General features: G+C 45.0%; 2 protein-coding genes across 7 annotated transcripts in view; one reads left to right on the top strand and one right to left on the bottom strand.

Annotated features, from left to right (window-relative positions):
• Positions 1-27,500, bottom strand: part of sei (seizure) — a 1,036,232-nt gene that overhangs the window by 950,984 nt on the left and 57,748 nt on the right. The gene's annotated exons all lie outside the window — the stretch shown is intronic.
• The window catches only part of LOC138355541 (uncharacterized), a 78,731-nt gene that overhangs the window by 50,348 nt on the left and 883 nt on the right, over positions 1-27,500 (top strand). The window contains exons 6-7 of the mRNA XM_069310732.1: positions 4,230-4,307; positions 13,265-13,404. Of these exons, the coding sequence (XP_069166833.1) occupies positions 4,230-4,307; positions 13,265-13,404 (218 nt within the window). The remainder of the gene's footprint in view (positions 1-4,229; positions 4,308-13,264; positions 13,405-27,500) is intronic.

Genomic DNA, 27,500 nt, shown 5'->3' with positions numbered 1-27,500 from the left:
TGCTCGGGATGCTGTAAGATGCTCGGGATACTGTAAGATGCTCAGGATGCTGTAAGATCCCTGAAGGAAGAGGGGGGGGGGGGTGAGCCCTCCAAGCACCAGGCAACTTACATGTTGAAACACGTACAGTATTTGGAATCAATTAATGGCCAGGATAAAATGAAATAGATTTATAAGAATGTATTTAGTAAATGTGGTGAGTGAATCATTTTAGCTTGCTATAGCGTCCACTAACCACAAGAGGCATGGCACCTTTCCACAGCTCTATAAACACACCCATTTATGATCAAACAGAACTTTACTTTTTTTTTTTTTTTGAGATATATACAAGAGTTGTTACATTCTTGTACAGCCACTAGTACGCGTAGCGTTTCGGGCAAGTCCTTAATCCTATGGTCCCTGGAATACGATCCCCACCGCGAAGAATCGTTGTTACAACCAAGTACACATTTTACTGTTGAGTTAAACAGAGGCTACAGTTAAGGATTTGCGCCCAGTAAATCCTCCCCGGCCAGGATACGAACCCATGACAAAGCGCTCGCGGAACGCCAGGCGAGTGTCTTACCACTACACCACGGAGACCTAGTTTGTATATTCTGATGATATTATGTGTAGGGATTATAACTTATTTCCTGCGACACATGGGGTAATTAATATAAACAAATAACTTGAATATTAATTTCAATTACTTTCAACCAGGTAACTTAAGCATTTTATTTTAGTAAAACTAAATTTTGCTACACCAAGCAGCCTATAGTTGGCGGTGTATGCTTCGGTACTGAGCTTCCAGGCTGTGTGAGCTTCCAGGCTGTGTGAGCTTCCAGGCTGTGTGAGCTTCCAGGCTGTGTGAGCTTCCAGGCTGTGTGAGCTTCCAGGCTGTGTGAGCTTCCAGGCTGTGTGAGCTTCCAGGCTGTGTGAGCTTCCAGGCTGTGTGAGCTTCCAGGCTGTGTGAGCTTCCAGGCTGTGTGAGCTTCCAGGCTGTGTGAGCTTCCAGGCTGTGTGAGCTTCCAGGCTGTGTGAGCTTCCAGGCTGTGTGAGCTTCCAGGCTGTGTGAGCTTCCAGGCTGTGTGAGCTTCCAGGCTGTGTGAGCTTCCAGGCTGTGTGAGCTTCCAGGCTGTGTGAGCTTCCAGGCTGTGTGAGCTTCCAGGCTGTGTGAGCTTCCAGGCTGTGTGAGCTTCCAGGCTGTGTGAGCTTCCAGGCTGTGTGAGCTTCCAGGCTGTGAGAGCTTCCAGGCTGTGTGAGCTTCCAGGCTGTGTGAGCTTCCAGGCTGTGTGAGCTTCCAGGCTGTGTGAGCTTCCAGGCTGTGTGAGCTTCCAGGCTGTGTGAGCTTCCAGGCTGTGTGAGCTTCCAGGCTGTGTGAGCTTCCAGGCTGTGTGAGCTTCCAGGCTGTGTGAGCTTCCAGGCTGTGAGAGCTTCCAGGCTGTGTGAGCTTCCAGGCTGTGTGAGCTTCCAGGCTGTGTGAGCTTCCAGGCTGTGAGAGCTTCCAGGCTGTGTGAGCTTCCAGGCTGTGTGAGCTTCCAGGCTGTGTGAGCTTCCAGGCTGTGTGAGCTTCCAGGCTGTGTGAGCTTCCAGGCTGTGTGAGCTTCCAGGCTGTGTGAGCTTCCAGGCTGTGTGAGCTTCCAGGCTGTGTGAGCTTCCAGGCTGTGTGAGCTTCCAGGCTGTGTGAGCTTCCCAGGCTGTGAGAGCTTCCAGGCTGTGTGAGCTTCCCAGGCTGTGAGAGCTTCCCAGGCTGTGAGAGCTTCCCAGGCTGTGAGAGCTTCCAGGCTGTGTGAGCTTCCAGGCTGTGTGAGCTTCCCAGGCTGTGAGAGCTTCCAGGCTGTGTGAGCTTCCCAGGCTGTGTGAGCTTCCCAGGCTGTGTGAGCTTCCCAGGCTGTGAGAGCTTCCCAGGCTGTGTGAGCTTCCCAGGCTGTGTGAGCTTCCCAGGCTGTGAGAGCTTCCCAGGCTGTGAGAGCTTCCCAGGCTGTGAGAGCTTCCCAGGCTGTGAGAGCTTCCCAGGCTGTGAGAGCTTCCCAGGCTGTGAGAGCTTCCCAGGCTGTGAGAGCTTCCCAGGCTGTGAGAGCTTCCCAGGCTGTGAGAGCTTCCCAGGCTGTGAGAGCTTCCCAGGCTGTGAGAGCTTCCCAGGCTGTGAGAGCTTCCCAGGCTGTGAGAGCTTCCCAGGCTGTGAGAGCTTCCCAGGCTGTGAGAGCTTCCCAGGCTGTGAGAGCTTCCCAGGCTGTGAGAGCTTCCCAGGCTGTGAGAGCTTCCCAGGCTGTGAGAGCTTCCCAGGCTGTGAGAGCTTCCCAGGCTGTGAGAGCTTCCCAGGCTGTGAGAGCTTCCCAGGCTGTGAGAGCTTCCCAGGCTGTGAGAGCTTCCCAGGCTGTGAGAGCTTCCCAGGCTGTGAGAGCTTCCCAGGCTGTGAGAGCTTCCCAGGCTGTGAGAGCTTCCCAGGCTGTGAGAGCTTCCCAGGCTGTGAGAGCTTCCCAGGCTGTGAGAGCTTCCCAGGCTGTGAGAGCTTCCCAGGCTGTGAGAGCTTCCCAGGCTGTGAGAGCTTCCCAGGCTGTGAGAGCTTCCCAGGCTGTGAGAGCTTCCCAGGCTGTGAGAGCTTCCCAGGCTGTGAGAGCTTCCCAGGCTGTGAGAGCTTCCCAGGCTGTGAGAGCTTCCCAGGCTGTGAGAGCTTCCCAGGCTGTGAGAGCTTCCCAGGCTGTGTGAGCTTCCCAGGCTGTGTGAGCTTCCAGGCTGTGTGAGCTTCCAGGCTGTGTGAGCTCCCAGGCTGTGAGAGCTTCCCAGGCTGTGTGAGCTTCCCAGGCTGTGAGAGCTTCCCAGGCTGTGAGAGCTTCCCAGGCTGTGAGAGCTTCCCAGGCTGTGTGAGCTTCCAAGCTGTGTGACCATCCACAAGCAGCAACATCTTAATAAGATTCTCATAATCACATCAGCAAAAATATTTTTCCTGAACATTAGGATTTGGAGATCCCTTCAGAATTCTGTTCTGACGCTTAACGATAACATTTGTTAACTTTTATGATCGTGTTTATCCGCTTAGTATTACTCTGAGTTACGCTTATTCAAAAAAAAAAAAATTATGTTGAAGTATAATGAACAATTATTTGATTCAGATGTAGGTTAGTCCTAGGATGTATTTCTACTTTATTTTATAATTTATATATTTTGTTTATCTTCATATTATTGATATTCAAAATGAATTTCATGTATCAGTTGTTCCCGTAGTGCTTGTAATGACGTTGGTATATTACTATATATCTATCACCTGTTGTAAATTTGAAGAGTAATTATAGGCTGTTAATATTGTGTAAATGTAAGTGCGATATCCATATAGACAAATGTAAATTTGACAGGTCATTTCCTATAGTGTTTTCATGTACTAATATCTCATACTACTGTAGTGTATATAAAAGTGTAAGTTCTCCTTTCTTCCTCGTTTTTTTTTTTACTGGGCTAAAAGTTACACTGCCATAGTGTGAGGTACAAAGTGTGAGACCCACTTCCTTCCCTGCTTCATCTTGCGGCCGTTTCTCTCCTCATCAGAATGACAGTAAACAACACTCTCTTCCCCCTCTCTCCTTCCCTCCCACCATTCGGTACTGCATGACTTTCAATAATAGAATATAAAGACCTTCCCCTCCCCTTCTATTTGTCACCCCCCCACCCACGATCAACTGCCTCTCTCCCCACATCATTATGACTACCCTCCCCACATTTTACGCCCGCCACCTTCCCCACACTACCTTCTACAGCATCCTCTCATTCACTATCATTCAACTCCCCCCTTCCTCCATCTGAACCTATTCCCATTTTCTTCCTCGGTGTTATAGCGCCCGTTTTTTGTTACATCTCCTTTCCGCATTATTTAGTGAGTTTGTTTAAAGTGGTGTTTTTGGATGTGAAGTGGGTACCTGTGACTGGCTTGTCAGTGTAATGTTCTGTGATTGTTCTCCTATCCTATAACAGTAATATAGTTATTTTGTTAACATTGTTCTTCTGGTGCATGACGAGTGGGGACGTCTAGACCCGCGCGGCTTGTTTAATTAAAAGCCCAGTTTTTATGTGTTCAATACATGTATAAAACACGTACAAGTTACGTGTTATACTCGGTCAGACCTCCCATCTCGAGTGCTCATTCCGTAGAGTAGATTCTCTGATATTCTTTATGGTTGTTGTTGATAACTGTTATCCCCCTTACTCTTGGTACTGTTGTTGGTGTTGCATTGGTTGTTGTTGTTGTATCCTTACAGTGTATCCCAGCGACCCTCCCCAGCCCGGCCTGAGCGGCAGTACGCACAGACCTCACACCCTCGACAACCTTGATCCAGGTAATCCCTTCTGTGGCCAGCCCCCCAGACCGTTCTCTTCCCCCCTGCCCCCCCTTCCCCGCCCCGGCGTAGACGCCAGGGCTCACACGCACACGCGCACACGTACGTACGTTCAGAGGGGGGGGGGTGCCCTCGCGGCTACGTGGACAACGCTCGGGAATCGTAGTCCCAAGGGCCCGGGTTCGATTCCCTGCCGAGGTAGAAACAAATGAGCAGAGCTTCTTTCACCCTGATGCACCTGTTCATCTAGCATTAAATAAGTACCTGGTAGGTACACAGCTGCTTCTTGGGGATGTGTGTGTGCGCATGTGTTAGAGAGAAGAATATATAGTAAACATAATAGAGGAAAATAGACTGGTTAGAAAGGCGGGGTCCAAGAGCTAATAGCTCGAATCTGCAGGCACAAATAGTAAATACACACACATACACGCACACATCTACTTAGTAACACACCCACTGCTACAAATCTAAGAAACAAATCTACTTAGTTTTTATGATAGAGCCACAGAGATACTACAAGAAAGAGGTGGTTGGGTTGACTGTCTATCTACCTAAAAAAGGCTTTTGACAGAATCCCACAGCCAGCTTCCAGAAGCTGTTCTGGAAGCTGGAACATGCAGGTTGGAGTGGCAGGGAGACTTCTGACATGGCTGAAATTGTTTTCTGACAGATGAGGGTAGTTAATCAGAGACAATGTACCTGACTGGAGGAGCGGTACTAGCAGAGTACCACAGGGTTCAGTTCTTGCACCAGTAATGTTCATCATCTACATAAACAATCTACCAGAAGGAATACAGAATTATATGAACGTGTTTGTGGATGATGCTAAGATACTGGGGAAGATAGGAGACCACACGATTGTTATGCCCTTAAAATCGATCTAGATAAAATAAGTGCTTGGAGTGTCAAGTGCCAAATGGAATTCAATGTGAATAAATGCCATGTTATGGAATGTGGAGTCGGAGAAAATAGACCACACACAAGTTATAAATTATGTGGAAGGGAATTACAGAAGTCTAATAAAGAAAGAGACCTGGGGGTGGTTTTGGAAAGTAAGGTGTCGCCAGAGGAACACAAAGAACATTGTGAGAGGAGCGTATGCGTTGCTTTCCAACTTCAGACTTGCTTTTAATTGTATGGATGGTGAAATACTAAAGAAACTGTGACTTTTGTGAGACCAAAACTGGAATATGCAGCAGTTGTATGGTTCCAAGTCTCAAGAAGCACATAAATAAACTGAAAAAGATGCAAAGACACACTACAAAATGGCTTCCGGAACTGAAAAAAAGACAAGTTACGAGGAGAGACTAAAGGCGGTAAACATGCCAAAACTAGAAGATAGAAGAAATGAGGTGATATGATCATCACTTACAAATTACTGACAGGAATCGACCATATTGACAAAGGGAATTCCTGAAACCAACAACTTCACAAAGATTGCGTGTCTGTCTGCCAGAGGGTGCAGACCTCTCCAGACTGCTCTCTCCAGTTGCTGGTGACCCAGACTAGCGAGCGGTCCTTGGTGTGGTCGTTGGCGGGGTCCTAGTACCCAGCTTTACCCGAGTGATGGGGGTATCCCTTGCACCCTGTGCTGCGCTCTCAGTTGATTTGCTTGGAATATTTGGGACTTGCGGATTACCCTACAGTGGATACCACTTTGTTCGACATTTTGTGCATTGACATCGCTGCCGTTTGTGGAGTTGAATTGATAACGAAGCATCGGGCTGAGGTGAAGCTTTCAACTGAGGAAGCATATCAGGGCTTTCTTCACCGGTTTGATAGGTGCACGTTCCAGTTGCCGGGTGCTGCTGGATCTGTGGTTGTCTCAGACCACAGTGGCACTAATATGTACGTCAGTGTCCACGGCGCCCCTATTGAGTTTCCGGAGGTATTATGGCGATACTTTGGCCAGTTTCGGAAGGTGGTGTCCGTGCAGATAAATGTTATCTCCTCCGGTTGCTCGAAGGGCGTCCAAAATAGTATCCAGACATTAGAAATGTGGCTTCGGTCTGACATTCTATCGTCCGTAAAGCTGATGGGCTTTTATCTCCGTGTGTATTATGCCCGGCAGCCACGGACCTGCTTCTGTTGCGGGATGCCGGAGCACCAAGCTGCGGGGTGCAGTGCGGGTGTCGTAGACTGTGTGAATCTCTTCTGCAAGGAGGATTCCTCCCCTCCCCCCCCACCCCTGCTGGTGGTTACTGAGGCTTCCAAGGGTGTGAATGACGTTATGCCTCCGCGTGCAACCCGTTCTCGCACTTGCTTGAAGTCAATATCTTGCTTATGAATAAGTGCATATGTGACATACTAATTTATTGTGAATAGTTGAGTTTACCTTGAAAAGCTGAATAGCAAACTACAACCTAACCTAACCTTCTTAGTATGTTAAGATATTAAGATATTACAATTAGTACTGAACCTATACCTGTATTGATATTCAGTTTTATAAAAAAATAAAACAAAACCAAAATATTTAAATAAATTGTAAAGAAACTCAGGATATTGCCAAATTTTGTATAAAATCTCTATTGTTTATTAAAACAGAGAAAAAGTTAGTGCGTTGAAAAAAATATGGCTTGGAATATCACATATATACTTAATTATAAGCAAAATAGTAACTATAAACAATAAGTCATATATGTACTGTCTTGTGCGAGAGCAGGTTGCCGCGTGAGCCTGCAGTTGAGGTTGCGGATGGTGGGGGTCGTACGCCAGTAACTGTGCCGTCGTCGTCTGTGAGTTCTGCAGTCGCCGTGTGTGATGCGAGGGTGGATGTGGCGCTGCGGGTTGGCCCTCCCAAGCCTCCCCTTTCTGTGGCTGTTGTAGTTGTTAATTCTGTGGCTCCTGTATCTGATAGCCTGCCTTTTCTGCCTGCCGTGCCAGTGGATTGTAGCGAGTCGCAGCCTCTTGTTGTTCATGGGCTGTACCCCCTGTAGTCGTCGTCGCTGAGGTTTTGCGTGCCCGAGGCTTGTTTAGATGACCTGCAGACGAACCCTAAGCGCTCGAGGCGTTCTTCGGAGGCTCCGCCCCCTCTGGGGGTGGGGGCAGACGTGGGGGACTTTGGCAGTTGTATTTCTTCGGACGACGAGGATGTGCCTGGGGCAATTGTGGTGTCAGGTGGTGATACGGCGGTGGTGGTGGCGGCAGATGTATATGTGGTGGAGGCGGCTGCTGGTGTGGGGACCTCTGTGCCGGTTCCTGAGTCCCCTTTCCCCCCTCCTGCCGCCCCAGCTGTGGGCTCCCCGGATTGGGGGAGTTGTTGCCCCTGGTGTGTCTGGAGGTGTGAGCGGAGACATGGTGTTGCTCCTGAAGGATGCTCACCCGAAGGACGTTGTGGTGTCAGGCTCTGTGCAGAGGCGTGTTGAGCCGGCGCTGACATCTTCGGATGTGGAGGGCCTTCTGTCCTTTATGCGTCAACCCGAATGACTGGAATGGCGTCCCCCCCCCCCCCTACTCCGGAGGGTTGGGCTCTTTGGAAAAGATAATGTTGAGTGTATCCTCGGAAGTATTTAACTTGTATGTACAATACCTATGATCCTTGAAAAGATATTGTTGTGTATCCTCGGAAGTATTTTCCTCATATGTACAGTACCTATGACCCTATGTCTGACTCGACTAACCTAGTTCCTAATGTTTATGTGCTTCCTCTGTATCGGTTCCGGTTCCTTGCTGGTTCCATGTGTTTTGTTGTTGCTTATTTTGTGCATTTGTTGATTGCTTTGTTTATGTATTTTTGTTGTTGATTGGCTTATTGAATTTGATCTTGTGTTTGTGTTCTCTGTAATGTGGACGTTGTTCCGTAGTTTTGTTTATTGGTGGTGCTTCCATGCCCTCTCTTTTATTGTATTTATGTAGCTTGCCATTGGCATGTAATTATAAAAAAAAAAAAAAAAAACTTTCCGGGCCATCTCACTTGGCCCGGAAAGTGGAGTTGGCGATCCTGTTGGACGACATATTCGACCTCGAGACACAAAAGGAGGTCACCACCAAAGACACCTTACAAGCAGAACTAATTGCGGAAGGAGGAAAGAATCGAGGCAATTACAGAAGCACCATACTGTCCCCCGAGCTCAAAGCGGCAGCTAAGAGCCTTCGTGAGAACAAGGAGATAGTTGTCAGGAGAGGTGACAAGTCGCCAATATACGTCATTCTTAAAAAAGACGAATATCTGGTGAAAATGAACCTCATTCTCTCTGACCAAACTAAATTCCAAAGGGTAACGAAGGACACTACAGTCGAATTGAAGGCAAAGGTCAACAAATTGATTGAAACTGTGAACGCCAAAAAATCTGGACTCCACCTGCCAAAGATTATTGTGGAATATAAGCCTGGATACGCGTATGGAAATGTCAAGACACATAAGCCTGGAAACCCACTTCGGCCAATCATTAGCCAGATACCCACACCCACGTACAGACTGGCGAAGCGACTCAACGGCCTGCTGACTCCTTATGTCCCTTGCGCCTTCAGCCTGAAGTCTCCAAAGGAATTTGTTGACTTACTGCGGGGCACATGGGCCACAGGGATAAGAGCCTCGTTGGACGTAGAATCACTATTCACCAACGTACCTGTGGACGAGACAATCGGGATGATAGCCGACAGAGTGTATCGTGATCCGGCCTGCACTCCTCTTGACATACCAGAAAACATTCTGAGGAAACTACTCCAAGCTTGTACTAAAGAGGCACCCTTCTTGAGCCCGGATGGGCACATGTATAAGCAAGTAGATGGGGTCGCCATGGGTTCCCCCCTAGGTGTCCTGTTTGCAAACTTCTACATGGGTACCATCGAGCAAGAAGTCTTAGTCGAAATGAACTTGAAACCGGCCATATACTGCAGGTATGTTGACAACATTTTTACACAGGTACCTGATGTCAGACATCTGCAGGAGCTGAAGGAGGCATTTGAGCAGAGTTCCGTGCTGCGTTTCACTTACGAGATGGAAAAGGATGGGAAGCTGCCCTTTCTAGATGTAACAGTCATGGAAAAGAGCGGAGGTTTCCACACTGCAGTCTACACTAAGGAAACGAACATAGGAATGTGCCTAAATGCCAACAGCGACTGCCCAGACAGGTACAAGAGGAGTGTTGTTAACGCTTATGTCGACCGTGCTCTCAGCCACAGCTCAGAATGGAAGCAAGTCGACGAAGAACTCTGTAGGGTAAGGCAGGTCCTAGTCAACAACGGCTTCTCCAATGGTTTCGTCGAAGACATCATAAGAAGGAAAGTGAAACGCCATGCAACCTCTGAAGAGACAACCAACACAACACCTATACCCCCTATTAGACTATTTTACAGGAACTTCTTTTCAACAGCTCATAAAACGGAGGAAAGGGTCCTGAAAGATATTGTTAATAGAAACGTTATCCCTACAGACAAAAATCAGAGGATACAACTGACGATTTACTATAAAACCAGAAAAACGGCCAGCCTACTCATGAGAAACTCTCCAGACACAAAGCAGAACGCTTTAAGAGAGACCAACGTCGTCTATGCCTTCAAATGCCCTCTTGGGGACTGTAAGCTCCAAAAAAAACAGTATATAGGCAAGACAACAACATCTCTTTCTAGACGTTTAACGATGCATAAGCAACAGGGCTCCATTAAGGAACATATAATCTCTTCCCACAACCAAACCATCGCCAGAGAAATCCTAGTAAACAACACAGAAATCATCGATAGATACAGCGATAGCAGACGGCTTGACGTCTGCGAGGCTCTACACATCAAGAAGTCAACACCAGCAATCAACAGCCAATTAATGCACAACTATATTCTACCCACCTCAAGACTTCGCTCCAATATAGGAGCATCAAGAAATATGGACCAATAGGCTTCCTACAAATCGCTTCCATTCAATACCCATTGTTCGTGTTCTGTCTTGTTTAGGAATTTAATACCCTATTAATACCACCTCACTCAAATGTAGATATAAACAAATCGAAGATGTGTAAGTTCTATTCAGTTGTGTATGTGTAAGCTAAAGTCTTTGAAAATGTAATAAGTTTTACGAAACGCACTCAAGTGTCGCGTCAGACTAGAAATAAAAATGAATTTTGGAGAATTGATTTTTGAAATACCACCAACAGTGAAAAGAAACGTACGAAAGATCGAGAAAATTCGTGTTAGAATTATTAATCTTACTTTTTCGGTCATATTTAATAATATATGTCTACAGGAAAGACTGCTACCAAAATATACTAATATATATATATATATATATATATATATATATATATATATATATATATATATATATATATATATATATATATATATATATATATATATATATAATATAATATATATATACACACACGAGTGAAATTTGATATCTTTATTATTAATTATAATTGATAAGAGCAGCTCATCAGAGGGTTGATAAGGCCGTGATAAGGCCGGTGTGGTTGAGAGGACATTGGACATATATATCATTATAGAGAAGGGAAAGGAAGGGGATCAGGAGAGAGCGCCAAGCCTTTAGGACTATATAGCACTTGGAAGGAGTCAGGATAAGGATTTGGGATGGGACGGGGGAAAGGAATGGCGCTCAACCACTTGGACGGTCGGGGATTGAACGCAAACCTGCATGAAGCTTCGGCGTTAAGGTGAAGGGGAAGAGGTGAATGAGGAAGATAAGAGATGGAGAGAGAGAGAGAAATGAGGAAAGGGACAAGCTGGATGTGAAAGATAAAAGGGGGAAATTATGTTAGAGAGGCGAGTGTGGAAGATACAAGAGGTAAATAAAGAAGATGGAGAGGTGAATGTTAAAGATGTGAATGGAAAAGAGGGAGAGGTGAATGAGGAATCAGGAACAATTGGTGAGGAAGAAAGCAAAAGAGAGAGAGAGCCGAGGAATTTGGTTCCAAGCGTGAGATTCACGGTTGGAATTTCCGTGAGAATTCTTAACCGTGAGAATTTCACGGTTCCACATAGTAGTGTGTACTGCCGCAGCACACCAGGAACACCTCCCTGGACGGCCGCTCTAGCACAACATTACCATTTTTAGTCAACCCTTCAAGGTCACCCTCTCTCAACCATATCACATCAACCCTCTAATTTGGTTTATCTTGTTTGCCCTTTCAATTTCCTCTTGCTCTTTCCCCCCTCCCCAACACTATTATCTCCCCTCCTCCCTACACCTTTATCTCCCCTACAGTTTTCTCTACTCTCTCCCTTACACCTTTATCTCCCTTCTCCCCTACACCCCCTCTCTCCTGCACATATATATCCCCCGTCCCCCTACGCCTTCATCTCTCCTGCCTCTTCATCTCTCCTGCCTCTTCATCTCTCCTGCCTCTTCATCTTCTCACTTTGCTTCGTCTTTATCTCCTCTATCCATCTTCATCACCCCCTTCCAGGCACCGAGCGCCAGTGACCTTGGCGTCCTACCAGGTAAATTATTTGTCAGTAAATCCAACGTTCCATCACCTTCCCATTTTCTTTTCACCCCTTCCCCAAGCCCCAGTCTTTCTCCTTTCTTCCCATCAGATCAAATATCTTCGTTTAACTCCACTCGAGTATTCCTCTCCCAGTTAATTCAGCATCCCTTGGTGATCTGTTGTCCCAGGCCTGGTGCCTGGCTCCCTCCTCCTCCTCCCTGTAACATACCCTCCTCCACGCTTCTTGTGTACTCCTAGTGTAGTATAGTAAGAGTGTTCTCCAACAAGTGTCTCGGCTCGCCAGCAATCACTCCGTCACGGGCGACAATATGGAACGCGAGAGGACGTAGCTTCCCTCTTCACATTAGAACTGTTACATTTGAATGAAGACTCACGTTTATGTAAAACGTTCATTTGGAAACGTTAATTGTATAAAGAGTAGCCCATGTATTCTCTAGAAATTAAATTCTGTAAGCACTGTTTTATTCTAATCGTGAGGTATTATCAAAGGGTTCCCCTGATTGGAAACATATTGCTTAAACGTGGCGAAGGCGTTACACATAAATATTTCAACTGTATACAATGAGTTTGTACACGAAGGCACCAGCCTGTGTGTCTGACTGGTGATAGTGATGTGAGCGAGCCACTCAGCCTACAGTTACGTGCATTAGGAAGACCTTTGAATCCCTATAGACAGTGCATGTGTAGAGTGGATGACTGGCATGCAGGTTTATCCCTTCCACGGGCTCCAGCCCTTATTAAATAATTCAGAAATTGTCTTCTGTGTGTGATAGTTGTGTGTAGTTTATCTTTCATATATTCTGGTTTATAACGCTACAATTTTAATAACGACTGGAATATGTTGAAATCATATTCTGACAAATGTATCTACCACTTAAAGCATTTGATGATAATTAGGATGTGAGGGAGAGCTAAAATTAATATATTGTTATGGTTCTGAAGGTCAGTGGAACAAATCATGAATGTTAATTAATTCATCATTTTCAGAAAACTCGAAAACATTGAATTTTAATTACATTTGATTGACACTTTTTTGTATATGCTTCAAACCAGAGCTTTTTTTAGAACTTTTCCAGATTGCGTGCGCGTGTGAGAGAGAGAGAGAATGAGAGAAAGATAATGAGAGATATTGAGAGAGGGAATGTGAGAGAGAGAGATTAAGAGAGGGAATATGAGAGAGAGATTGATAGAGATAATGTGTGTGTAAAAGAGTGAATGAGAGAGAGAGAGAGTGAGTGAGTGCGGGAGGAGTTCAGCGCGAGTGTTACCAATATACTCACCTAGTTACTCACCAGTGTGTTGCAGATTAGTTACATTATCATGAAGCAATGTTTTTTTTCATTAACATCACATATTGTTTTGCAACAACAACATTTCCGCTGCCCTGATGAACCTGGAATATTTAATGTCAGGAAATAATCGTCAACACCTGTATTGTCAATAACTGTTTAAACCTGTAAATTGTTAATATTGTGTGACATAATTCGCACGCTACGTGCCAGCAGCCTTGTGCTGATCTCTTAACTAACAAAGGGCTTGTTTATCTTCACGCAGCCGCCCGCAACAATATCCTGAAGCCCTTCCCCAACGCCTCCTCGGAGTCGGACTTGTCCCGGTACCGCGCCAGGCTCCCGGGTAGGGACCGCCACAGCCCGTCCCTCAGTAACTTGACGGCGGAGGGCATCAGACACAAGGTGAGTGCATGTCTGCCATACAGTACTGGTCTGGTCTTTCACTCAGACCTTCTTAAAGTCACGCTCTTATTGTTCCTCGACTAATTGTTACAATGTTGGTGTTGCCGTGTAAGAGTGTGGCGTTGCTGAGTTAAACTAATGTTAAATCAGAGGTCAGATGTCAGCGTTAGCTGGGAAGTATTGTAGTAAGTTAACAGAAAAGAATGTCGCCTATAATAAGTGTATTTTAGTACGTGTAAATCTTAGTTTGTTCTCCTGTGTGAAATGTCATCCTATTACAAGTTTTGATCTTCTTAAGGGATAAGGATACCCCCCCAATGGTATCACTCTGCTTCACCGTTGGCCGGCCTTTTGTTTATTCTTGTGTTAGGGAAATATAGACAACTAAAAGGCTTGTATCCCAGATTTCCTCTTTAAGACGTGTTTTCCGAGACGTTGAAGCAGATTTACTGGCCTTCACGCGCCAACACACTCTTTGCAATGTTGTGATACTCAGCTCAACTACTTCTAAAGACTCCTAGGGCTAGTATATATATATATATATAGTGTGTGTGTGTGTGTGTGTGTGTGTGTGTGTGTGTGTGTATGTATGTATATATATATATATATATATATTATGTACTGGTCTTGTCCTTACTCTCATGGTGGGTAGAGTAAATAGTTCCGTGATTTGGGTGTTCATGGTAGGTTGTTCTATTCTTATCCCGCCAAACACACACCGAAACTACGACGTTGGTGCAACGTTCGAACAAGTTTTAACACCACCTAACCAGTTATAACAACCAATATATCAAGTTGTAACAACGCTCTAATACGTTATAAACACTTTAAGCCAAGATGTAACAACTTTATTACAAGTTGTAACAAGCGGAAAATAGACAGTTTCGGTTTGTTTTTCCAGGGATGTGAATTGCCTCAAGAATTTGTAATCTTCTTGCATCTTGGGTTTTGTCTATTATGCAGGTATTCTTGTTCAACATTTCTCTTGTTAGAGTGATGTCATGGGCTTGTCTCCTGTGATTCCTAGGGGCACCGGATTGAAGATGGCATTGATGCGACGTCTTTTTCTTGTGTATTCGAATACGTTATTGAATACATCGAATACGTCTCCCGTATGTATATCGAATACGTTATCGAATACATCAATATTAGTGAATTAGTAAAATCAGCGATGGATCAAATTTTACCCAATCCCCACTGCAGTTTTCAAAATATCGAAGATATCGGAAATCTGACTTATGAGCGTTATTTTTGAGCCGAATTCCAGTTCACTGCATCTTCCAGCGCCATCTTCAATCCGGTGCCCCTAGGAATCACATGAAACAAGCCCATGACATCACTCTAACAAGAGAAATGTTGAACAAGAATACCTGCATAATAGACAAAACCCAAGATGCAAGAAGATTACAAATTCTTGAGGCAATTCACATAAGAATAGAACAACCAACCATGAACACCCAAATCACGGAACTATTTACTCTACCCACCATGAGAGTAAGGACAAGACCAGTACATAACGATGCCAACACAGAAGACAATGTCCAACATAACAGGCCAATATATATATATATATATATATATATATATATATATTATATAATGAAATATATATATATATATATATATATATATATATATATATATTATATAATGAATTTAATGGTTACAAGATATACATTGCTTGATACAAAAAGTGCTTAAAGGTTATGGATCTCTTGAAGCTCCTCTGCTTCCGGACAGGAACCGAGGACGCAGCAAGCATTTCCTCTCTGGATCGCCACACTGAGGCGCTGAAACAAAAAACTGGCAGCTCTTGGGTCTCTGATGACATGAATGAGCCTGGAGCCCAATTCCTTGAGAAATCCCAAGGCACTCTTACCCCCAGGGACCATGCGTCTCAGACGCTATGGGAACAAAGGTGTATTGACCTTCCAATCGCCTGTATTTGGCTGATTTGTCTCCACTCGTTATAAGCTGTGCTCATTTTACATCCTCAATTCATCATACACCTCTACTTGTTGTAATCATTACTCATTATGTTCGTTGTATGCATAATATTGTACTATTTATACTTTCAGTTTTGTTTAACTCATTACAAGATTATTAGATACTGTACTCATACTTCTTATGCTCGCTGAACACATTTGTACTTCGTGTATCGTGCTGTACCGTAATTTTTGTGTGTCTGCGTAGCCTGCGCCAGGAGCCATGATTCCAATGTGACAGATCATTATAATATGTTTGTCTACGAGACACGACAGTCAGAGCGAACACAACGACAAGCAACGCTGCTGTATTCAGGTAAATGTCGTCCACATTTTGCTGACTGATGTTCACTGTAGCGACCGGCCGACACAAATAATAAAAGAATTCCAAAGTAACGAAATAAAGAAACAACAGAATTACACACAGAAATCACAATAGCGTGATGTATCAAATGAACAAATTGTTAGCAACAGAATTATTCCAAAGTAACAAAGTATAATAAAAGTGTACTCCAAAGTGACACAAAGTCTAAAACATGAAAGCTCTTCTCATTAGTGGTGTAAATTGAAGTACGAGTCTCTCAGATAGGCACCAGGACAGTCGCCAGCGGTTCATGTTAATTGCCACTAAAAGTGATGATGATGCCCTTGTAACTTAATCTTTCTGATTCGCCGCTAATTGAATTTTTTGACCGGAGAGCATGTGGTTATATTTCACGGGAGGATAAGTCAAAATAATAGTGTTTTGCTGTTACATTATTTAAAAGGATTATTCGCATTTGTGATTCTTTGGGAGTTTATAATAACTTCATATTTTCGTATGTGGAGTTATCAGCCAATACGGATACACACACTCGTAGGGAATTAATCATAGTTAACTTTTATAAATGATAAAATGGCATCCATTCCACTATTCAAGTTACATGGATGCCATACGTATATCATTAGAGACTTGATAAATTAAATATATTATTTCCTTATACTGCAGTCAGCCAGGGCTGACTGCACCCAGACTAGAGGGTATTCATGTTGTCCAGTTGTTGTACATATTTGTTGATCCTCTCAGTATGTTAAGAGCTCGGGTTCACTTGGTCACTATCTTGTACTCACACCTTGTGAATATGTTGGTCCATCTCATCATATACTTACAATTCATGTTTCAGCACACTGTAAAAAGCTGAATGTGATAATTATGGCGACGAGAGTAAACCTGGGTAGATGACCATCACCAGTGTCAGAGACGGTAGTCGCACCTCACTCGTTAGTGTTAGTCCGATGTGTCCGCCCAACATGTTGGGCCGGACTATCCTCGCATGTGTCCACAGCGTGTTGCACGGATATCTTCTCGTATATCACAACGTGTATATACACTGGGAAATGGAGGTTTACCTCACTGTGTCCCAGAAACCGAGTCCTCCAGCTCGACAGTTGAGTGGACTGCTATGTAGTGATGTAATTTGTCCTGGACAGTTTCCAAGCACTTACCTGCCAGGAAGTCCATTCACCCAAGATACTGTCATTGTTTGTTCCTATACGGGCTGACAACTAGAGTTCGTGTGTACGTTTGATCGGTTTTGTCTCCTGTTTCCGGGGAATATATGCTCCAAGAGGTGTGCTCCGCTTCTCTGGGTATATTCCCTGAAAGGTTACTTTCGACCTGCACCATTTCCAGGCTTTGAGTGTGCTTACTGGTTAGCGCATTCGCCGGTGTCATAGCCTCGCTAAACTGATCACCAAAGCAGACCTCCCTAGTGTAGTAAGGATACTGAAGAGAACACGAGTCGGATGCTCGTCATTCCTTGCTCCTGTGGACATTGACATCAGACGAGAATGGTGAGTAAGCTGTGCCCAACAGAGTTTCTGTAATATGTTCCATAGCAGTTTTGACTGTTTTGTCAAAATGGGCTGATCTCATTTCATCCCTGCGGCCTCATTCTCTTAGTTTTCTGTTTTAGAAGCCAAAGTTCCTAGGTCAGTGTGAATTATTTCGAAACGTACTGAGATTCAGCCCTAGTTGGTGTGCGTTAAAGTAGGAGGGGGGGCGGGTCAAGGTTTTTAAAGCTATGGAATCGTTATTAATTAACATTTCCTGGGAAGCCTAACCAAGAGGTAGCAAATCGGGAATCTCGAACATATATAAGACAACAATGTAAGCATTTTATTTTTTATTTTAAGTGCAGATCATGTTATGCATTTAGAATATTAATTTTTTTGTGGTTAGTGCCTTATAAATATTATGGATCTCTCGAAGATATATTCTTGCAAAAAGCATTAGATATTTCAAAGAACATTATACTTTCAGAGTTTTCTTTTGAAAACTAAAACTATAAATGTATAAATTACAATTAATACAAATGGTTTAAATATCAAATCAGTTCACATTTGACTAGGTTACAATGAGCAATTCGTTATTTCCAGAGAATTATTTTTAATCCAATTGTATGTGATGTTGGCGGTATAATGTTACTTTTAATGGTTGTTCGCAAGTCAGTAAATATTTCCTCCGTCGAGTCAACGTAGAGTCACTGCCGAGTCAACGTCGTCAACGTAGAGTCAACGCAGAGTCAACGTTGAATTAACATAACACTTGGATGGTGTAGCCACTTGGTAGGGTCTCGTCTGCCCCGCCTCCGACCAGGTCTTACACTGTTATGTTATCGTCCATTGCACCATTGTGTGCATTACAGCTGGTGCCGACACCATCACCACAGGGCCCCACTCTACACAATAACCACCTGTATCCACCACCGCCACAGTGCTTACAATAGCTCCAGCGACGCCATCACGAAAATTCGACGACGAGACCGCTCGGTTTGAGTGAGCTTGATGGGCAGTGAAAGAATGCCAAGTGGCCATTAGACAAGTTTAATGACTACCAAACACGCGGAGCAGATGCCATAGTGCCCCATCAACCTCCCTCACTATACACCATTGTAAACTTTGTGATCACTCATCAGTCCTCGTATATGAGGCTGGACACACCCAGGCTCCAGCCTCTTTAAGCTTCTTTGGTTTAGGTCTTATTAACTTTGTTCTTTATATAATTTGTGGAAATGTTTGTTTCTGGAACTTTTTTCTAATATTTACATGCAAAACACGCTATTTAAATACAATAAAATACAAATACAAGACAAATAAAGCAACAACCAAAATACAGAGGAAGATAACACAGACATGTGAAACAGAAACAAAAACACAAAATTACACAGAAATATACAAGTACAATGCAATAGACATACAAGCAATAAGACATAACACAGTCCATAACGGACACAAACCCAACCAACTGATACAGGCTGGACAGTATGTACATAGAAAAAGATACACACAACACAAATGTACAACACAAAAGCAAACATGCAATATAAACAAGACAAATGTACACAAAAGAAAAACAAAGGCCTGAAGGGCACACAGCAAATACAATAAAACGAAACAGACACTAGAAGGCGACGCCCACGTGAATGGGACACCTACGTATACTTATGTGTGAACTCCTACACCGGAAGCTGCAAGCAATATGCTTCCCAAATGATCAGCACATCTTCGGGAATTTTGCCCCCAGGCGGTGCCTGAGGCCGGGGCATAAAGTCAGGCACACCATAAATGAACGACTTCCCGCTGGGCACCCACACAGTGGACGAGCACCAGGGAAGCGGCCACACCAGTGACTCCATAGTGATTTCCAAATGTCCACCTTCATGTTCCACATTGTCCCTTCCGGAAGGGGGCCGCACCACAGGGCGGCGACACCACAGGGGACGCATTCACAACGGGTTGCCAGTCATTGGGCACAGGACCCCCCTCCCTTCCCGGCGAACAACCTTCTTTAAAACCACCACAAGGTCACGAGCTGCATCAGCCACCTCAGGAGGAGGTACTACCTCCCACATCGTCAGGTGCAGGGGGGGGGGGGTCCTGGTCTGACATTATTGCTTCTGTATCACTGGGGGACACTCTTCTATCTGTGCCTTGCAGCCTTTGTTAATATCTCTCATTTGTTCATGTAGTCGACTGACACTATTTTCATGCTGATTTTGGATTCAGCAAATGATGTCACGAAGTTCTGTTTTATTAGAAAATTGAAAATCCACTTTACTATTTGAAAACGTTTTTAAAGTAATCTTCATTTATGGGCTCTCACTCCATAGTCACGTATATTAAATGCTTTTGAAAAATAAGTTTTCTGAATTTTGGTTTAGTTGTAATGCCTAGTTGCTGTCGTTGAAGTAGTGACAAAGATCATCTTCCAGCTCTAAAGCTGTGTTGACCTGGGCTGTATGGCTCGTTCTTTTCTATAAGACTGGTTAAGTTAGCGTCTTAGCATCCTCAACAAAATATGAATATCTGTTATTAGTGCAATCGGTTGGTGTTTTTTTTTCAATGCTTCACTACCTTCCTTGTGATGGTCCTGCAGGGTGTCACCTCTTTCTAGTTTTTTTCAACATTATTTCTGCATTCAACATCTCTATGCATTGTGCTGGAATTTGATAGCCCAAGATAGTTTCCCAAGGAATGCTGCTGTTATATCATAAAATATAACCATCCACACAATGTTACTCATACAGTGCCCAGTTGTAAACACACACAAACACCTACGGCCAGAGGCAAAGTTAGTGACATGAGTGGTGTGGCACGACCACAATAAGCGGCAAAGTAGCTTCCAGCTGGAAACCTCCCGATTACCCACGTGGTTTCCCCGTCACGTTAGGTCATAATGTCTTGATGGCTGTATACACATGGGGTCCCGTCCTCTTTATCTTCGTCACGCACCCGTCAGCCGTTGATGGCCAAAGCACTCTTGATCTCTATTAAGGAGAGCTGCCCTTGGCAGGTGTAATGTGGTGGCGGCGGCCCGCTAATGTCATTCTTCGCTCACGTCTACAAGCTGACAAGGCCAACCCGGGGGACATCTTGATTTTTTTTCTTATGAAAATTATGTCTATATTTTGTCAGTGTTGAAGGTCCCGAAAGACGCTGTTAGACTCTGTGGCTTGCTAAGGAATCAGTTCGTTCCTAATGCACTTTGGGAGTATGAACTCTGGTATTCATCTTTCGTGCAGGTGATGGGATTACCAGTGGTGGAACTACTCAGGCGATGCTTTTAACGGCGGTTAGGATAAACAGGTGTGTGTGTTAGGTGTTTAGGGTTACACAGGTACGTACAGCAGGTGGTGTTGATGGGTGGTGGTGCATCAGTCACTGGTGGAACTGGAGTTACACCAGTGACTGGTGCTAAGTGTTGGGGATACCAAGGAGCACAGAGGGAGGTGGGGGGGGGGGCAACACTGGTGAGGGTACAGACAGTATTAATATTATGTCAAGAGAGTCGAGGATAAACAACAAGTTGTATGTGTGGTTGTAGTGTTGAGAGTGATATACACGTTGTGTAACTTTCAGGCATTGTTATATTGCCACACATTGGCTCATCTCGACGCTTGGCGCTCATCACTCACACACCATACAGCAGACGTAATACGGACGCAGGGTCGTGACCCCCACACACAGGTGGTAGTGTGACCCCACACAGGTGGTGGTGTGACCCCGCACACACAGGAGAGGGTGTAACCCCCACACAGGCGGTGGTGTGACCCCACACAGTTGGTGGTGTGACCCCACACAAGGGGTCACCACGATGCCTCACAGCAGGTACTGCAGAGGGTGCTGCGTCTCCCACTCTTATTGATCTCCCTCTTTAGCTCTTGTTTCCTCGATGGAGCTTGAAATCACCTTTTCACTTTACCTTCCTTTTCTCTCCTGCATTGTTCCGTCTATCATCTTCCACTCTTCCCTTTATTTTCAATACATAGTCCACGAATTTGACGAATGAAAAGATGTTGTTGTTATGCAGGAACTGATGTAATTTTGAAGCAAAATTGTTTTAAATATAAAATATGATATTGTCATATTTATTCTAAACTATGCTATTAAGTGTATCTGTTCATGTTATTCAAAAGACGATAAGGTGAAGGTAATTATCAGATTAGTAACTTTTTCGTGAATAAATGCTTGTGTAACTCGAACTGGTTTTGAATGATAGAAAACAGGTTTGTTAATTCTGTGGGAGCGTCTGGGCGTCACATTGCAGGGCACCAGTCACGTCTCTTCTTTTTTGCACACAAGAAGTTTACAAGTGCGCCTTTGGGGGACGGCCGCATATTGGACCAGTTTAATTTAACATTGAACAATGTTTAAGAATAAAGTATTGGGCAGGTTGGTCAGTGCGTGTGACTGGCCTCGGTAACACCCCTTAAGGTGGCTGAACTAACTTCAAACTTAATTTGTTTAACCTGAAATTAAGAAGTAGTGTTGGTACTTGGTACCTCTTCATGCCCCTTCTGTCATTCTCGTCCTCATTATTTCTTCTCCTCCTCGGCCTTCTTATATCTTCATGTCACCGTCTTTACATCATGGTGGGAAATGAGAGATTGACAGTGTGTTGCACAGTAATGTGGTGACGAGGGCGTGGAGAACACACGGGTCCTCCCACAGTAATGTGGTGACGAGGGCGTGGAGAACACACGGGTCCTCCCACAGTAATGTGGTGACGAGGGCGTGGAGAACACACGGGTCCTCCCACAGTAATGTGGTGACGAGGGCGTGGAGAACACACGGGTCCTCCCACAGTAATGTGGTGACGAGGGCGTGGAGAACACACGGGTCCTCCCACAGTAATGTGGTGACGAGGGCGTGGAGAACACACGGGTCCTCCCACAGTAATGTGGTGACGAGGGCGTGGAGAACACACGGGTCCTCCCACAGTAATGTGGTGACGAGGGCGTGGAGAACACACGGGTCCTCCCACAGTAATGTGTTGACGAGGGAGGGGAGAACACACGGGTCCTCCCACAGTAATGTGGTGACGAGGGCGTGGAGAACACACGGGTCCTCCCACAGTAATGTGGTGACGAGGGCGTGGAGAACACACGGGTCCTCCCACAGTAATGTGGTGACGAGGGCGTGGAGAACACACGGGTCCTCCCACAGTAATGTGGTGACGAGGGCGTGGAGAACACACGGGTCCTCCCACAGTAATGTGGTGACGAGGGCGTGGAGAACACACGGGTCCTCCCACAGTAATGTGTTGACGAGGGAGGGGAGAACACACGGGTCCTCCCACAGTAATGTGGTGACGAGGGCGTGGAGAACACACGGGTCCTCCCACAGTAATGTGGTGACGAGGGCGTGGAGAACACACGGGTCCTCCCACAGTAATGTGTTGACGAGGGCGGGGAGAACACACGGGTCCTCCCACAGTAATGTGTTGACGAGGGCTGGGAGAACACACGGGTCCTCCCACAGTAATGTGTTGACGAGGGCTGGGAGAACACACGGGTCCTCCCACAGTAATGTGTTGACGAGGGCGGGGAGAACACACGGGTCCTCCCACAGTAATGTGTTGACGAGGGCTGGGAGAACACACGGGTCCTCCCACAGTAATGTGTTGACGAGGGCTGGGAGAACACACGGGTCCTCCCACAGTAATGTGTTGACGAGGGCTGGGAGAACACACAGGTCCTCCCACAGTAATGTGTTGACGAGGGCTGGGAGAACACATGGGTCCTCCCACAGTAATGTGTTGACGAGGGCTGGGAGAAACACATGGGTCCTCCCACAGTAATGTGTTGACGAGGGTTGGGAGAACACATGGGTCCTCCCACAGTAATGTGTTGACGAGGGAGGGGAGAACACACGGGTCCTCCCACAGTAATGTGTTGACGAGGGCTGGGAGAACACACGGGTCCTCCTACAGTAATGTGTTGACGAGGGCTGGGAGAACACACGGGTCCTCCCACAGTAATGTGTTGACGAGGGCGGGGAGAACACACGGGTCCTCCCACAGTAATGTGTTGACGAGGGCGGGGAGAACACACGGGTCCTCCCACAGTAATGTGTTGACGAGGGCTGGGAGAACACACGGGTCCTCCCACAGTAATGTGTTGACGAGGGCTGGGAGAACACACGGGTCCTCCCACAGTAATGTGTGACGAGGGCGGGGAGAACACACGGGTTCTCCCACAGTAATGTGTTGACGAGGGCTGGGAGAACACACGGGTCCTCCCACAGTAATGTGTTGACGAGGGCTGGGAGAACACATGGGTCCTCCCACAGTAATGTGTTGACGAGGGCTGGGAGAACACATGGGTCCTCCCACAGTAATGTGTTGACGAGGGCTGGGAGAACACATGGGTCCTCCCACAGTAATGTGTTGACGAGGGTTGGGAGAACACATGGGTCCTCCCACAGTAATGTGTTGACGAGGGCTGGGAGAACACATGGGTCCTCCCACAGTAATGTGGTGACGAGGTTGGTGAGAACACACGGGTCCTCCCACACATTAGCACCGTTTAAGCTGGTCAGTAAAATTCTTCTTAATATTCCTAAGAGCTTCTTCCGCCCTATACACATTTTATATATGTTTTCAGTGGCGTTCTTTGTCAAAATAAAAATGTTCTCAAAGGCTTTTTAAACAGAATTAGCTCTGTAAATGTTTCGTTGCGTACAGCGATACTGTAACTGTTTAATTACAATTATTTTTAGCTTTATTTCCGGTGAACGTGAATTATTATTATTTATATAAAGGAATGGAATACAAGATAAGAGAAGGGCCTTCATCTTGGACACTGTCTTGGGGGTACTGAAAACCTCCGTCTGTGAAGTGAACTAAAATACCTCGAACAAGGTTCCTGCAAGTATATTTTCTGTTCCAGACTTCCAAGTCAGCCTCAGTGACTTGGAATATGCAAAGTCACTCTATACATACTAGCAGACAAAGGCTGCGACTGATCGATCACTAAGCTTTCACGGTTAATTATGAGTGCTCGTGCTCTTGCCCCGTCCGCTGTCAGACCCGCTCTTAAGTCCAGTCACCAGATCTTGATACTCATCCTCGACGACTAAGTCTTCTCGACAAGAGTTCTTAGTTATCCTTTACAGCCGTAGGCAATCTTAAGTTATAATTGTAATAATTTCAACAATGATTCAGCGACCCGTCGTGGTTCATATTCGTCTCAGACTTTCAAAATCCTCCACATCGCGTTCCACCAGTGTGGCACAAATTAACAAAAACAGCACAAATGTCTTTTTCCAAACAGCGCAGATGGAAACTAAAGGAAATTTCCTGCACACTGTGTCCTTGTCAATGACCAGTAATCACCTGCTCCACCCCCCCCCCCACCCCACCCCCCTGCAGGCGGTGAAGTCTATTCCTCGTGGGAGCAATTCATAATGCTTATTGGTTCGTTATATCGTCATAAGGTCATTTGTAGCGGCATGTGTGACTTCTCTGTCTAATGGATACAAATCTTACACCATTCTGGCTAGAAATCACACCTTAGTAACAACAAGAATAAGGTCTCGGACTCCTAAGTAACACTTGAGAAAATGCCTTCGTACTGCTGCTCTCATCTCTATAAGAAGATAATAAATCCTAACTAATAAATGAGAGAACTAAGAATAGTAGTGTGTATAATTATGAACTATAACAGACAGCAAGGTGAATTATTGTTAAGGTTGTGGACATGGCGCTTTAGATCGTAGATAAAAGCGTAGTGTTGTAATACTGTGTATACGTTCCTTGTCATACAGTGGTGGTTGGGTATGGGCGAGGCTCGCCTCGTAGACACTGGGGCCCCCCTGAAGTGTGTTTACCTGGGCCCCTGCATTGTATTCACCTGCCAAACATCCTTTCCCAGTTTCGCCAGCAATGTTTTATGAACGTATTATGCGATGGATTCTGGGATACTGTCTCCTTGGAGCAGCAGTTGAAGTGTCTGTTTCAAGGTTGACAATAACCTCAAATTGTCTGTGACTCAACTTCATCTCAGGGGCTGACCACAGCTCATTCAGGGATCCCGGACGACTTAATTCATATACAACGGAATCCACAGTCTGTTTTTGTCTCGTGTCTAGGCTTGTTCACGACACTGAGTGCGTGGGGAGGATGGGGTGGGTGCGTGGGGGCAGCGTCGCCGCTTAACTTTACACAAATTATTTTCATCATATAGAATTATACTTTGTGTACAATATAATTATTAATACATGTAATGTGGTATGCACTACAGCACTATAGATTTCAGTATAAAAAAACAAATTTGAAATGAACCGACGTAGTCATAAAGACGTGGACTTCAAGATAACCTTTAGCTGCAAATGTCCATCATATATATAGGATTTCAGACAGTTCAGGCATCAGGCTAATTGAAAACCATAGTGACTTTAAATGTTTCAATTTGACAATAAAATTGTGATGACCTAATAATAGAATACAGAAGAAACAAATTAGATCCACTAATGTTTGACTAGCTGACATAATGAGTTGATCGGCGATGGCTGCTCCGACCTACGTAGAGGCGACCTATCTGCGTGACCTTATACCAGGCGCACGGGAGGTGTCGGCCCGGCTGACTCGAGGTCCCTGGTGGCCTGATATTCTGCCGCCGCTTTCAACTGTCTCCCGGCGGCTCCCAGTGGTAATTACCATCAACTTCCTCTGAATAGTTGGTACTGGGGAATACACGTTCAATAGCCGGACCAACATGTATTATTACTTGCAAGTTAAATCAACAGCTTCATTTGTAAATGGTTGTGCGTTTATCATGGGGAAGGTTGACATAAATATTGTAGTGCATTAATAACGTCAGTCACAGTGACAGCACAACACGTAGGCATTATTATTTTCCGAGTCAGAAACTTTATTCGTAACTGATGGTAACATTGGTGGTTCGGTATGTTTGGTACCTGACTAGACTGATGTATCTGTCAACTCTAAGGCACCTGTCAACACTAATTATTTGTCTGGGTCACATATTGCAATATCAACAGTTGCAATGCCCAACTACCGACAGTGGTCATCAACAGAGTAAAAGTTACTTAGAGTAACAAACACGGAATTCTATGAATTGCCCCAGATTTTTGGTCGTGTCTGACTCAACCTGTAAGGTACGGAATTGGCGTATTCGGTTCCATCAATATTTATATGATGTAGTGCTTGCTGGAATATGGTTCCCTTTAATGGTTATGGCAGATTATATATGAGAGAGAAGGGATCACAGGTTACCTTACCTTGCGTCCCCGCATCTCGGTCCTCGACCAGGCCTCCTGGTTGCTGGACTGGTCAACCAGGCTGTTGGACGCGGCTGCTCGCAGCCTGACGTATGAATTACAGCCTGGTTGATCAGGTATCCTTTGGAGGTGCTTATCAAGTTTTCTCTCTCTTGAACACTTTGAAGGGTTGGCTAGTTGTGCCTCTTATGTGTAGTGGAAGCGTATTGAACAATCTCAGGCCTCTGATATTGATAAAGTTCTTTCTCAGAGTACCTGTTGCACTTCTGCTTTTCAACGGGGGGAGGGGGGGTATTCTGTACATCCTGTCATGCCTTCTGGTCTCGTGGCAACCCGTTCTCGCAAATTCGTAAAGTCAATATTGACTTATTAACTACGTGCATAGGTGATATACTAAACATAATAGATACCCTTAAAAAGATTCATAGAAAACACCGACCTTACCTAACCTTGTTAGTATCTTAAGATAAGCATCTTATTGCTTCGTAATTACAATTATTACTTGACCTATACCTATTATAGGTTAGGTAATAATTGTAATTACGAAGCAATATGATGCTTATCTTAAGATACTAACAAGGTTAGGTAAGGTCGGTGTTTTCTATGAATCTTTTTAAGGGTATCTATTATGTTATGTCACCTATGCACATATTTAATAAGTCAATATTGACTTATTAAATTTGCGAGAACGGGTTGCATGTGGTGTTAATTCTGTGTGCAGGTTTGGGACCAACCACCGCATACATCTTTTGAGGGATTTCATACATACATCATTTGGGATTTCTCTTCACTATTAAGAATCACACAGGGTTACTAAACAGTACTCGTCCCGCAGACGATATTTAAGCCTTGTGGTGCCCTAAATTTAACACTACAATTATGTGACACACTTCGGTGTATTGTTTCATAACCCTGGCTAATTTCAATGGTTCACAGGAGTTTCAGTGGGATACCTGGTACATTAATTTGCGTGCACAGCAATATAGTCTATGTGGGAATAATCACATACACTTGCACGTTACACTTAAAAGTACAGTGAATAGCTAT

This window comes from Procambarus clarkii, chromosome 68, assembly GCF_040958095.1.
Source record: "Procambarus clarkii isolate CNS0578487 chromosome 68, FALCON_Pclarkii_2.0, whole genome shotgun sequence".
NCBI lineage: Eukaryota > Metazoa > Arthropoda > Malacostraca > Decapoda > Cambaridae > Procambarus > Procambarus clarkii.
Note: the sequence above shows the minus strand (reverse complement) of the source record. Positions and strands in the feature narration are given on the sequence as shown.